Source organism: Colias philodice, chromosome 5, assembly GCF_061535455.1.
Source record: "Colias philodice isolate Cphi_HAF_F1 chromosome 5, ilColPhil1 Martin Lab GWU primary, whole genome shotgun sequence".
Taxonomy (NCBI): domain Eukaryota; kingdom Metazoa; phylum Arthropoda; class Insecta; order Lepidoptera; family Pieridae; genus Colias; species Colias philodice.
The window spans coordinates 3,921,354-3,935,300 of NC_143090.1; the positions used below are offsets into that span (position 1 = coordinate 3,921,354).

The following is a 13,947-nucleotide window of genomic DNA, read 5'->3' on the forward strand; positions in this document are numbered from 1 at the left end:
ATAAATTATCTTATGTAGGGAAGTAGGTACGTCTATCTAGGTTTCACAAAAGGTAGGTATACCTACCTTGTGCATCTAATCCTATTATACTATAGTAGCTACTGCATAACATTCGTTTCACACATTCAATAACACAATGTTATGAGTTATCGATAAGTTACCTACTTGCTAGAGTAGGTAGTACCTTGAGTACCTTGAGACTTACCTAGGTACATTCGTAACTTTTGAACGCACATTGAACGTTCAAGAATATGTAATGTCATAACAAACATATTGTCAAATGCAAATATTCAAAGAAGCACACGTAATCTTTGTGAATACCTGACGGTAATAAATTACAGTAGGTACCTATGCTACGGAATACCATTGTTTTAATAATTATCTCGTTATTTTTATGTCTTACATTTAACTATACATTTCCTCTGCATAGGAAATCTTATCGGAGATATGCAAATGGTAAGAATGATTATGATTACTTTAATTGATTTCCTAATGTTCCAAAAATTAGTTTTTACCTGCGATCCGTCTTTTTTAGTGTGATGTCTACTATTAAGTATGAAACCTAGTCCTATCATAATATGAGCTATATTTTAATGATTAGGTTATATTATAATACATATAGGTACTAAATATGCATTTTAGAGTCGGTTCATCTAATCTAATAAACTTTTTAGACACGAATATTTGGCACATTCATCAAAATCATGGGAACATAATGGATAGAAGCAAGAAAATGGCGTCCAACATAGAAAACGTGATCCGAAAAATCAAAGACACTACACAAGATTTGGGTAAAAATATTTATGATCACATTAGCCCCAAAAGTCCAGTTAAATACATATTAAGTGACGAAGATTTACGACAATATGAACAGCTAGTTATTATGAAAAAATATCCTTATTTGGATCTAAAAGAAAAAGAAATGAAATTAAGTCCCACCAATAAAAATGCCCGACAAAACAATCTTGGTTTACATCCTGAGGCTAACATAAACGATCCGAGCATTTGTGAACCAAATGATGATTCTATTAGTGTTGAAATAATAAATCGTGGATTATCTGGAGTGGCCATTCCAAGTAAAAATCCCAATACATTACAAGTTTCAATAAATAACAACTTATATGAGAATGCGAAAATTAATGCTGGTGAAAAAGATTCAGAATTTACGTTACACAGTTTAAATAATGATGTTAATGAATTTTTAAAGCGAAAGGGTTTTGAAACATCTTAATAGCTACAATAACCAAATAGTAATTATTAGACATCGGATTATATGCATTTGCATATTTGCATATGCAAATGCATAAAACTCGCTAATTAGTTTAGCGGCGTTAGTGCATATTTTAGCCTTTTTCCCCAATAGTGCATATTTCGTTAAGTAACGGGAGTTTTGATTGGTCGACTAACCTTTATTAGCCAATCAGAACACTCAGCGAGTAAACAAACCCTATTTTGGCATGGTAAAATGGCGAAAAATTACAAAATGGGCTCCATTTTAAGTAAATTTTGAGCTATTCAAAATAGGGCTAGATTACCCTAAAACTTAAAACATGGGTTGAATTCCAAAAAAGGGCTAGATTTAGCCCGGAAAGGTCTAAGGTGGCAACACTGGGCTCGCGGGTGACAAACGTCACAAATTTGCGCTCGAAAATTAGGTAAAAATGCCTAATTGTATATTGGCACAAAAACTATACTAAATTTCATGAAAATTTCACTGTATTTGTGCAATCTTTGATTTAAATATATAAAATAATAAAGGTTTTTTGATTTTGTATTGTGCATATTTTAGGCATATCAGTCGTTTTTAGTGCATATTTCGGCCTTTTTTAGTGCATATTTGCAAGCATATTTTGGCATTTTGTTAGTGCATATAATCCGATGTCTAGTAATTATATGTATCTCATAATTATTAATTTTATTTATCAAAACTTGGCAAGTAAATATTTTTTTAAATATCGCGCTTCTAAATTTTAATGGCGTTAATATAATATCTGTGATTGTGACAGATAGCGTCATCAAATTATTTATGACATATGGCATAATGTTGCCAATCTCTTAAAAATTCCCTGAATTACGGGGTATTATGATTGTAGCAGAAAAGAGCGTGAAAGATAACATAATAATTTATTATTAATGTAAAATATTTAACAGTGTTCTTGATTTTAATCATAACCTTTACTTTAAATGTGAAAAGTACTTGCAATTATGTTAGGTTACAAAAGTTTTATCTTGAATTAAAAATAAAACCATCCAATATTGTTGTATTATTTTCCGTTCACAAGTTTTTTAAGAAGAAGCAGACAGCCGTATCAAATGCCAATTGCATGTGAACAAAATTCCTATATCCAATAATATAATAGGGAATTTTTTTTAACTGTTGTGGCAGCACTGAGAAATGTGACACTTGACAGTGACGTTTACATAACCTATCCGATACTCGCCGAAGGTGAGTAGTATATTCTTTGATCCGATACCTACACGGTCGGTTCGTAATGTTTGATGATAAAATCGACTGTATATTGTTAGAGATAAAGATATCAAGAATCAATAAATACCAGTATATTTTAATAGATAGTCAAGTACTGACTAATTTGAACAATTGGAGCCTCATTTAAAAAATGTGATAAGCGTTCCCATTCGTGCGTTCACTTTGTTTGTAAATTACGACAGATATATTTTACTTGCCGCACTTTATAATTGAGTGAGTTTTATTTATTATTTTCACTAAAACGTATAACTTTTATTGTCAACTTACAAATAGAAGAAATTTTAACAAATATTAATGACAAATTGAAGAATTTAGTTTATTGAATTCTACTACCTATATATACCGATAATAATCGGTCATTTATAAATGAACTTTAAACCCTACATTAACAAATAATTGATTTGTATGTTATTGCATTTAACAGTTTGATAATGGAGCTCCAGTGCAAAATTCAGAACTATGATTGGGGCAAATTAGGTTCAGACAGCACAGTAGCAAAACTTGTAGCAAATGCAGATCCCTCTATTACTATTGATCCTACCAAGCCTTATGCAGAATTATGGATGGGTACGCATCCCAATGGTCCATCCCTTATCATAGAAAGAGATGTTTTCTTATCAGAATATTTAAAGAACAACTTAGATGCAATCGGACCAGACGTTAGGAAGAAGTTTGAAGTATCTGTACCATTTTTATTAAAGATCTTGTCTGTGAGAAAAGCACTGTCTATACAGGCACATCCTTCCAAGGTAATTTGTTAATTGAATGTATTTTAAAACTTGTTTTTTGTATATTATGTAGATATATTACAATGTTTGCAAAAATGCTGTATTAAAACTTAAAATAGGAAAGCATGGATTGAATACATGTTACATAAACGTTAATTAAACTTTTTATAAATCAGGCACATGCTGAGGAACTTCACAAGAACTTCCCTGACTTATACAAAGACCCTAATCATAAACCAGAGTTGGCTATCGCTCTGACACCATTTGAGGCACTCTGTGGGTTTCGGCCTGTTTCTCAAATAAAGGAGTATATTAGCAGTAAGTTTTTAATAATCTTTATTGTTAAATAATTGCCAATTTATACATGTATAACAATTAAAACACAGTATAAAAATTTATTTAAAATATTTCTTTAGTCTTATTAGATTTATTGAAACTGATGTTTGGAATCGAATAATGTGATTGTTTCTAATGCATTAGCATAATCTATATTCTAACAACATAACAATATCAAGCTGTTTCTCACTTAGTTTATGATCAACAAAGTTTAACAATAGAAATAGTTCTGTCAAAAAGTGATACAATTATTTAATAAGTTACAAACATTTTGCACAGCATTAAAACTAAGTTGATTGAAACTATACAAATTTTCTGTTCAAATGTAAAAAATCTTTTGCAGAATTGCCAGAACTAAAAGAAATTCTATCTGAAGCCAGTGTGAATGCTCTTGAACAAAGTGCTGATGGCGACAGTACTTCATCACTGAAAGACGTCTTCCAATCATTGATGACTAGTGATAAGAATAAAATATCCAATGCACTTGAAAGTTTGCTAAAAAGATTGGAGAGTGAAGGTAAGTTTATAAAATGAGTGATGAGGTTGTATAAAATTGTCAGTCGGTGAAGAATCCAATTTATTTGTTAGTGTTGTGTATGTTTACATACCATTATTGTGTTTTTATTGAAATTATTATTTATTACACTTCTACTTGTTTAAATATGTACAATTTGAATAAATAAATTGTTTTACTTGTTAATTGTTTAAAATTGTTGTTAATTTTCACTTCTTATTATCAAGATTAGCTCACAATTAGTACAATGTAACATAAAATGAAATTATGCCATAATACTTACTTACCATAAAGACAATACAATTTTTATTTTTTATTATGGCACAGTTTTTGTAGATAAATTATAGATCTTTTTTATTTAAAGTTATTTTTGGTAGTGAATATTATTTTCTCTTACAGATGAATCAATACAAACCAAACTACTGTATCCACTTCTCAAAAGGTTACACTTGGATTATCCTGGTGACATAGGTTGCTGGGCGCCATACTTCATGAACTATATACAGCTGCGGCCTGGACAGGCTATATTTTTGGGACCTAACTTGCCACATGCTTATTTGAGCGGAGGTTTGTAAATGACTTACATTTATCACAAGAAACAATGCAGTATCGGCACATGTATTATTTGGCTGAAATACTTTTTTATATCTGACATATTATAAATTGAATTTCATAGACGTCATAGAGAAGTAATATTTTGTTAGTGATCGTAAAAAAATCAATGCTATTTTATATACACTGTAACTTCAATCGAAAAATTATGAACACTAAAAACTTAAGAGATTATTATAATTTGGCTAATTTTGTAAAGCAATTTGTCACTAATAAAATAAATTGCTAATAAAAAAACCTAGCCCATTTTATGTTTATTTTTATTTCCAGATTGTGTAGAATGTATGGCGTGTTCCGATAATGTGGTAAGAGCTGGGTTAACACCAAAACACATTGATGTGCCAACCCTCATCAATATGCTTGACTACACTAGTTATCAACCAAGTGAACTACTATTTGTACCGCAAATTGAGGATCCAAGTAGTTGTATTTGGCGACCACCGGTACCAGATTTTGCTGTAGTTAAAATTAGGGTAAGGTTTTTTTTATAATTGTTTGTTTAGACTGTACGACAAATTAATAAAATTGAAGTGTACTTGTGTAGTAAACTTGTTTAAGAAAAAAATTAAATTTAACTTCAAGTGCTCTGAATATTCATGAGCTATAAAAATTACTATACATAATATTGTAAAAATTGTTTTATTTTTTACGCTTAGCTAAATCAAAAGTAATAATGAAGATATGCAAGACGATAAGACGTTTCTATATATTAAATTATATGACACATTGTTACATATTTATGTTTTATTATAATGCTAATATTATTTATATTCACAGGTGGAAAGCGGTGATTCATACAACACAATTGTGCGTCCCAGTCCAAGTATTATAATAATTATATCAGGTAAAGGCGAAGCTTGTGACACTGAGCCTATACAAGCTCGCGCAGGAGTTGTTATCTTCTTGAAGGCAAGCCGCCAACTGACGCTCACGCCCTCTGACGGAGACCATATTGAAGCTTATCAGGCTATTTGTAATGTTTAATATATGAAATTTATACTGTTTTTGTATTATTTGTGTAGTGATTTTGTTGTTAGTTTAATCGCTTTTTGAACTTTAAACCCGAATCGTAATATAGAGGTTTTAAAGATACAATAGGGAAGAGATGATCGCGCTATTTCTCTAATTCACTTTCTATTAATATGTAATATCTTTGTTTTAATTTTTATTTACGTTCAGTATTCATTTTACAAACAAATTGAAAAATAGTTTTTTCATAATTCGAGTGTAAAATAGGAAAAGCTATTTCCATTTCAGTATTATGTCCCTGGACTATTCAACCAAAGGAAAATTGAGGCTTATTATTTAAAAGAGATTATGAAACTGAATTCAGTGTTTTCTTACATGTATTTTATAATAATTATTTTACATAAAATGAAACTGTATTGAAGAAAAGGAGGAAAGAATATCCATTCTAACTTATATGATATTATGATTAATAAAACTAATTTCGATAAATATCTACAAATTTACGGTTTGGGTTATTTGTTAATAAATGTTATAATTTTAAGGTATTATTTTGTTTTGAGTATTACAAAGTATTTAGAAAAAGTAATGATGTAATAATAAAATGCTATATTAAGATCTATAAAGGTGGCTGTGACAAACTGTGCCTTCTTTTATTAATATGTTTTTCGAATCACAATTTTATTCAAATGTATCCTTTTATTATGGCTATATTATAAACTAGCGGTCCGCCCCGGCTTCGCCCGTGGTACATATTTACGTTTTCTCTACATAAGAACCATCCTCGTACTTCAAGGAATATAATAGAAAAGAATTATCGAAATCGGTTCAGCCGTTCACACGTGATGCCGTGACAACGCGAAACGGGTGCGGACCCGCCGCCTTTTTATAGCTCCCGCCGCGAAGCGCGTCGAACGCGGCAACTGATACACAAAAATAATCCTTATGGCATGTAATTCACGCGCGATGACTTATAGCGTATTTCATGTATAACTTTGGTGTTTCTACACCGATTTACATGATTCTTTTACTATAACCTGCCCAGGAGTATGAAGAATAATTGTGCCAAATTTCGTTAAAATCTATTGTGTAGTTTTTGTTTCTATAACGAATATACAGACAGACAGACAGACAGACAGACAGACAGACAGACAAAAATTTTACTGATTGCATTTTTGGCATCAGTAGCGATCCCTTATCACCCCTTCATAGTTTTTTTTTTAATATATTTCATGTACAGAATTGGCCTCTCTACAGATTTATTATAAGTATAGATTATAGTGATTGAATCTATTTGTTTTTTTTTCGTAATAAATATATTGAATATAATTCCGCTAATTCTCTTATTTTACCTACCATGAATGAAAGCTCAACAAATAAGTATATACATATGATGTACATAGAATATAAAAAGAAAAAGTTGCCTCAAGATCTTATAATATGGTGATTTAAATGTATTATGAAGATTGTAGATAAACTAGCTAGTTGTGCCCTGTTTCACCCGCGAATAAAAACACAGGCAATTATGTTTTTTATTTTAATATATTTCGGATTTCCTATATTTACTTACCTACCTTAAATAAAAAAAATGTTAACAAAACCTTCAATAATGCTTATGTTCAGGAAACCAGAGCAAATTTGTTTTAAAATCGTGCCGTAAACGTTTAGAACAATTTACTTTGTAATAATAATATATTGTTATGGAATATTATACAGTTGTTATCATGTTAAAAGCAATAATAGTTACAATATCACGTGTATTACGTTTATCTGTTTTGTCTTTGTTGCAATAATGAGCCTCGTGACTTAAATAATAATAATAATTTTATTAAAATATCTTAGGAAGTATCAGCCGACTGTTAGATTCGGAAGTATCTAAAAAACTTTGAGAGGAAGATTAAATGACTCTAAATGATGATATAAATATTTCCGCGACTTTATTTTGCAATTTATTTGTTAAATACGTTTTATCAGCAAATTGTTTTTTTTTTTTCCAAATATAATAATTATAACAACCGGCACTTGTCCCGTGTCCTAATGGGAACGTATCTGGACTGATGATGACGAATTATTTCTGATATTGATGCTGTTTATTAGCGAACTATAACAAAATCGTCCAGTATGTGATAGGCAAAGGTCCCAAAAAGAGCGTAAGGTGGTGACAATTTAACATCGGGTGGACCACCTTTTTTTTTTTTTTTTTTTTTTTTATAGTGGGGAAATCTTCCAAAGATACCCACGGCCCCCGGGGAAGGAGCCGTGGGTTATGTCGGATTCTTACCGACTAAAACCCCACTGTGTTCCGTCGAGCCGCTTTAATGATGGGGCCGCGGGTATTTGTTGGAATTCTTCCGCGACCATCGGGTGGACCACCTGCTCCTTTGCTTACTCTGCAAAAAAAAATATAAAAAATAATGTAAGTAGAATGCAATCTCTATCGTAGTAATAAAAATAAAATTCATATAAAAATCCTAAGGTAGCAATTCCTAATACAAACTCATAAAAAATAAAGTACTTTATAAACATCGTAAGTATGGTTAAACTTGGTTTAACGTATTTATTTAGTACGTAAAATTGGTTAAGAAAGGTCAACTGCCTGCTTTATTCGGAAAACGGTATCATTATAAGCCAGTTTTACTACCATATGAGTATTTGTAATGAATAAAAAATGAATGGGTGTAAATTATGAATATAATTACTGTAGTAATTACTCAGTACTCAGTAACTTCACTGACTAATGACCTATTTTGATTCATGTATGTTTAAGCACCTAATTGCTTTGCAAGTTGGGTAGCTAGCGAAAATATATATTTATCCTAACTACAGGAATACCCTAACGTAAGCATTTCGAATTGAATATCGGAACATGGAATTTTTTCTTTGCAAATTGCCACCTCAAGTTTAAATTTTTATGTATGTGTATCTATACTATCTCTAAGCTTACTCCTTTATGGAGTAGGTAGGTACCTACGCTATCTAACCACTCCTCAACTATTGTTCTTATATAAATATCCATTCAACATTCTAATCAGTGTGCAGCTGTTCGATAATACACTAAAATTATGCAACCTCAAGTAAAACAATTGACACCTCGCCGATACTAGTGGCAGTAGTGCTAAAACTATTGCAATTTCATCACTTTGGGCAGGAATTGTGGTTGAAACTAATATTCAAAGCAATCGTATTAAGTGCAAGTACCAGAAAATAAGCAATATCTTGGTGTGGACCACAGAATTTCTAAAAGTAAATCAGATTTAGTGTTGAACTTCTAATAATACTATAGATTTAGATAATACGGAAATTGTGGCTAGATTGTGTAATTACGTTGCGTAGTGCCTATTATTCCGGGACTGTGGGATGTGGGACTTCCGGGGATAAAACCTATCCTATGTGTTAATCCAAGTTACCCTCTATATGTGTGGCGTCTTTCCAAACTATACAAGGCCAGTACGCAACGGTGTGAAACTAATCACGTATAGTTTGGAAATAACTTTTTTACAAAGTTCTTCCAATCTATACAACAGCAGTACGCAAATACTTGCAAATACTCGCGTATACTTTGTAGTGAAGTAAGTAAGAATAGCGCTCCAAAACATACAGCGCCAGTACGCATGCGGACTAATCGTGTATGTTTCGGAGTAAGCGCGGCGTCTCTCCATTGCTCGCGTTTATATTATTGTATTGCTGTTTTGAAATCTATTATTAAAATGCATGTGTATTGTGTATATAATGTTGCGTACTGATCGTATATTTTTTGTATCGAGGATGCTTGTGTCTTCGTTCCCGACTATACTGCACGACTTACAATTGACAATAGTGCTAAAATGTAAGAATCTAATAAGTCCAGAAGAAGACGGTTGCGAGGTGACGGAGCCCCGCTTCGCGGGGCTCCTATTTTTGTACAGTTAAAAAAAACACGAACCTAACCTAACCCATAGGTAACCCTTATATCCGTTACCTATTTATTTTTCTAAGCTTACCTAATAATATTTTTATTCCATATTTTACTGAATCAATCAAGAAGAATAAAAGTAGATAGATATAGCTGTACAAGTCTTCGATTGCCTATATATTTATTATTTCGCACAAGCGTAAGTGGTGTTAGCTATATTTAGTTATACATATTTTGCGTACTGATCGTGTATAGTTTGGAAAGAAGAAGCAAGCATCCGCTTTACAAAGTATACACGATCAGTACGCAAAATTCGTGTATATATTGTAATAACAAACTTAAAAACAGCATTACAAAGTATACACGAACAGTTTCCTATGGTTGCGTTCTGGCTATGTATAGTTTGGAAATACGCATATGTGTGCTAAATTTCATTGTAATCGGTTCAGTAGTATTTGTGTGAAAGAGTAACAAACACACACACATCCTCACAAACAAATTAGTAGGATAGGATAGGATAAGTAGGAAGTAGAATAGTAATTAGTAGGAAGAATTAATAGGAAGTACCAAGTGCTGCAATCTACAAGTAGGTACGATTAAGTTAGTAAATATGTGGGGTGATTCATGAACGATTGTAATCGGAAATGTAATAATTGGGATATTTTTTAACATTTATAAAGGTACCCAAATAAAAATGCTTCGTTCGAAAGACTAGAAGACTTCTATGAATGAAAAGCTTCCCGTCCTAAAAGTTCAAAGTCGTTGAATACAGCCACTGAATAATTTTGTCGATTCGATAAACAATATATCTATAGGTATAGAAATTCCTGCCATTTACTCCCCTTTTATTTACCGTTTAGCATATAATTTTGTTTGAAATGTTGTTTCATAACTGCATATTTCTTTATTCTTCGACTCTATTCTTGATTACACGTATTTGTATTGTCGTAAATTATCATATCAATGTTCTTGAAGTTGCCGTAGGACATGCAATTTATCTAGGTGATAAAGTGTCCTTTTGCAATATTTGCTTTTAAATAAATTATACCTAAGCAATTTACAAAAATATGCAACAACTCGTTTGATGTTTTGAATCCGATGTTGCAAAATTTATTTCGTTCAAAAGATATTGAATGGACGCTATCAAAAAGTAAAGCAAACACTTGTAACTATTTTGAAAATGAAAATGAAAAAAAATCTTGATTGAAAAAAGTTTTAAAATAATACAGTTTATATACATGCATGTTATTTTACTGTCGTAGAAGTTTAGAGAGGACTGCACACCATTCATTGCAAGTGCCTTATGCAATTTGCGTTCACTCGACCACTGTTTGAAATGCTTTCATTCACAGTTATTATAATGACAGGTTTATCTACACTCTACAGCTTTTGCAATAACATTCTAGTTGCTTACTATTGTTATTGGACCACCACGTGAAATGGCTTTATTTTCCTTTGCTATTTAATCAATCTAAAAAATTATTACCGAGATTTAAATATTACAAGAGTTTATTGGTATAAAAAGTAAATACAATAAATTATATTATTAACTAGCTTTCCGCCCGCGGCTTCGCCCGCGTTTTCAAAGAAAAACCCGTTCCCGTAAAATTTCCGGGATAAAACCTATCTTATGTCCTTTCTCGGGTATCAAAATATCTCTATACCAAATTTCATGCAAATTGGTTCAGTAGTTATAGGCGTGATTGAGTAACAGACAGACAGACAGAGTTACTTTCGCATTTATAATAGGTATTAGTATGGATTAACCAATAGGTATATCATCAGAATTCATTAAACAAATTGTCAAAAATTCAATCACTTTAAAAACTCCGTGGAAGATAAAATACAAGGTAATAAAGCACTGTATAAGGAATAGGTCATATCCGTTATTGAAAATTTTGCAATTAATGTTGTTTGCTTATTTTAACGGCTCCTAATTACGCATACATTTTTATTTATAAACAACAGCATCAGCTTCGATCACTTATCAGATAATTTGATGAAAATATGTCATTACTAACTAAAAGTTTATTACATACAATTTTATTTAAAAAGCTACGCGTTTACTATTACTATTACCTAAGACAATAGTCTTATTAAACTAATTAAACTGTATAAAAATAAATACCTAATAAGGTAGGTACTTATTTTTATACAGTTTTATTATACAATGTAAGCAGAGCGAAAAATAAAAAAGATTTCTTTTTATCCTTACAAAATTATGAGAGCACCATTTTTCTTTTTGGAAAGTGCTCGACCAAAATAATATGAGTAACAAAAAATCAATTGATAACATCACGTGCGTACGAATGTATTTTCGAAAGTGAGCAATGTCTGTTATCATTTATCTAAGGATGGCGAAACCAACAATAAGTATATCGCATGTAATGAATTGTATAAGGCACTGAAGTACCATTACCACATCCAAAGCTCAAATATATTACAGCATCCGCTCACGTACATCACGATGTAAAGCAGAGCGTCGCTTATGAAATAAGTACTAACATTGGATAAAGAGAATGTTCGGCTGTATGCGGTAAAGATGACTTTAAGGTACTTATTAATTATTATGTAAAGCTTTTGATCGTAAAATTACTAATTTGGTGTTCACTGTGCAACTTCTGTACATGTTACCACTGTAAATGTGTTATTATGAAACTTAAGAACTGCAAATCTTCCCTCCATTCTGTACAGACTGATTTTATCAAGAGCAGATTTTTAGTACAAGCACGTTCAGTTAGATAGAGCAAGAAGCGGATCGGCCTTCGGCTCTAAACGGATCCTCCCATCTGTATTCTGTATCTGTAACACCACCTAATCCTACTTATTTGGTTAAATTTAAGAATAACATGTGAAATTATCATAATTTTAGAGACAATTTTCATGTTTTTATGTTCTTCATTTGGTTTGTTTATAAATTATGAAGGGAGCTTTTAAAGTTCTACAATCTATGGTAAATCTAATTATTATTTTAAAGTCAAAATTCACGGATCTCTATAAGTTCATAATTCGTCTGGACGTACAATGTACCTACGTATAATATTACGATTTATTAGGTGCAACTTAGTTTTGCAATCACTTCATCGATGAATCAAGCCCAGAGGCGATGTAAGTGAATATATCTTATCGAAACAATCAACGCGTACTGACCGAGGCTAACGTTGGCTTAATATTTGACAGTTACAATTATAAAGTGGCCACAGTTTGACTCACGTTGGACTAACAATACTGGTTACCTACGACATATTGCCGTATTTTGCGGTATTTTGCCAATAGTAGGGGGCAAGGCAACTATTGACATAGAGAAATTCCTTTTCTTTATGTATAAGGTTGAATAATGAACCTATGCCAAAGCTCTATATAACTTAAATACTATGACGAATGTAATAAAATATTTTACAAATCAATAAAACGATACAAACAGTCTATTGATTATTTACAATAAGAAAATAAAAATAATTTACATAATTTGAAACTAACACGAATTGAACTGATTTACCTACTTGTACGAAAGTAAGAGAAACGTTTCCCGTCTCCTAAAATTCAAAATACCATTAAGAACGGTAAAATAGGTACTAAAATACTTAGCATAAAAATTGGCAGTTTAATGCTGCCAAATATTGTGCTACGGTATTTTCGCATACATTATATATTCTAAGTTACTAATTAAAAGATAAATATTATTTGTCTTTAAACCTTTTCAATCTCATATGTGCTTTTAAGCTTAACTACTAATTAACACATTCTATAATACGTCGCATACTTATTCCTATTTTTGTGGTTTCTATGTATGTAGATCGATTAAAGACATTGCGGTAATTGTATAAATTCTTTATTGCAATAAGGATAATGAATGCAGCACAAATGACTTAATCAAAATTAATATAGAGCATAATTTTTAATTACTTAACATCCGAATATTTATGAAATATTTTGTTCTCAATCAAATTATTTTATGATGATGGATTTAAATTGTAAAGCGTAATTAAAGCAAATCGGTTAAGGTTGGAACATCCATCGAATCGGATTTGACTACTCTAAACTTGGTGATTATGATTTAAAATATTTATCTCCCTTCAATAGAAGCAATAAAAAGCAACGATTGTTTGCTAAGATAATAAAGTCTTTTCGTTCTAGTTCATGTTATAATTGCTGCAATAATCAATTACATTTGGGCCAAAGCAAATCCAAGTTTTTCATCAAGCATGTACATATCGCACACGTCGTGACCTAATATTATTAAAGACAAATCTGTATTGGCCACTCCTATAACGTATGTCGCTCTGAGTTATAGCAATATACCTACATTATCAAAGCAATTAACTAAAAATGCTGCGCATACAAGATTTTTGCGCGACCTCTATACAACGGATGTACCTCTCGCCGAGTTTCTTAAATGATTGCAATAAAT

General features: G+C 31.3%; 2 protein-coding genes across 3 annotated transcripts; both read left to right on the plus strand.

The window, feature by feature from the left end:
- The first annotated feature begins 283 nt into the window (after positions 1-283).
- LOC149488379 (uncharacterized) lies at positions 284-1,252 on the plus strand. Its single transcript, XM_089695222.1, has 2 exons — positions 284-456; positions 675-1,252. Exons 1-2 carry the CDS (start codon positions 351-353, stop codon positions 1,229-1,231), a joined length of 663 nt encoding a protein of 220 aa, XP_089551348.1. The 5' UTR covers positions 284-350; the 3' UTR covers positions 1,232-1,252.
- Positions 1,253-2,478: 1,226 nt separating this feature from the next.
- On the plus strand, positions 2,479-6,209 carry Mpi (mannose phosphate isomerase). Of its 2 annotated transcripts, XM_089695030.1 has the most exons (7): positions 2,479-2,701; positions 2,913-3,237; positions 3,393-3,534; positions 3,896-4,069; positions 4,466-4,633; positions 4,949-5,151; positions 5,456-6,209. In XM_089695030.1, exons 2-7 carry the CDS (start codon positions 2,920-2,922, stop codon positions 5,660-5,662), a joined length of 1,212 nt encoding a protein of 403 aa, XP_089551156.1. In that variant the 5' UTR covers positions 2,479-2,701; positions 2,913-2,919; the 3' UTR covers positions 5,663-6,209. The 2 variants fall into 2 exon arrangements, with proteins under 2 accessions (XP_089551156.1, XP_089551158.1); XM_089695032.1 differs by lacking the exon at positions 2,479-2,701 and having other exon boundaries at positions 2,904-3,237.
- The last annotated feature ends 7,738 nt before the right edge of the window (positions 6,210-13,947 follow it).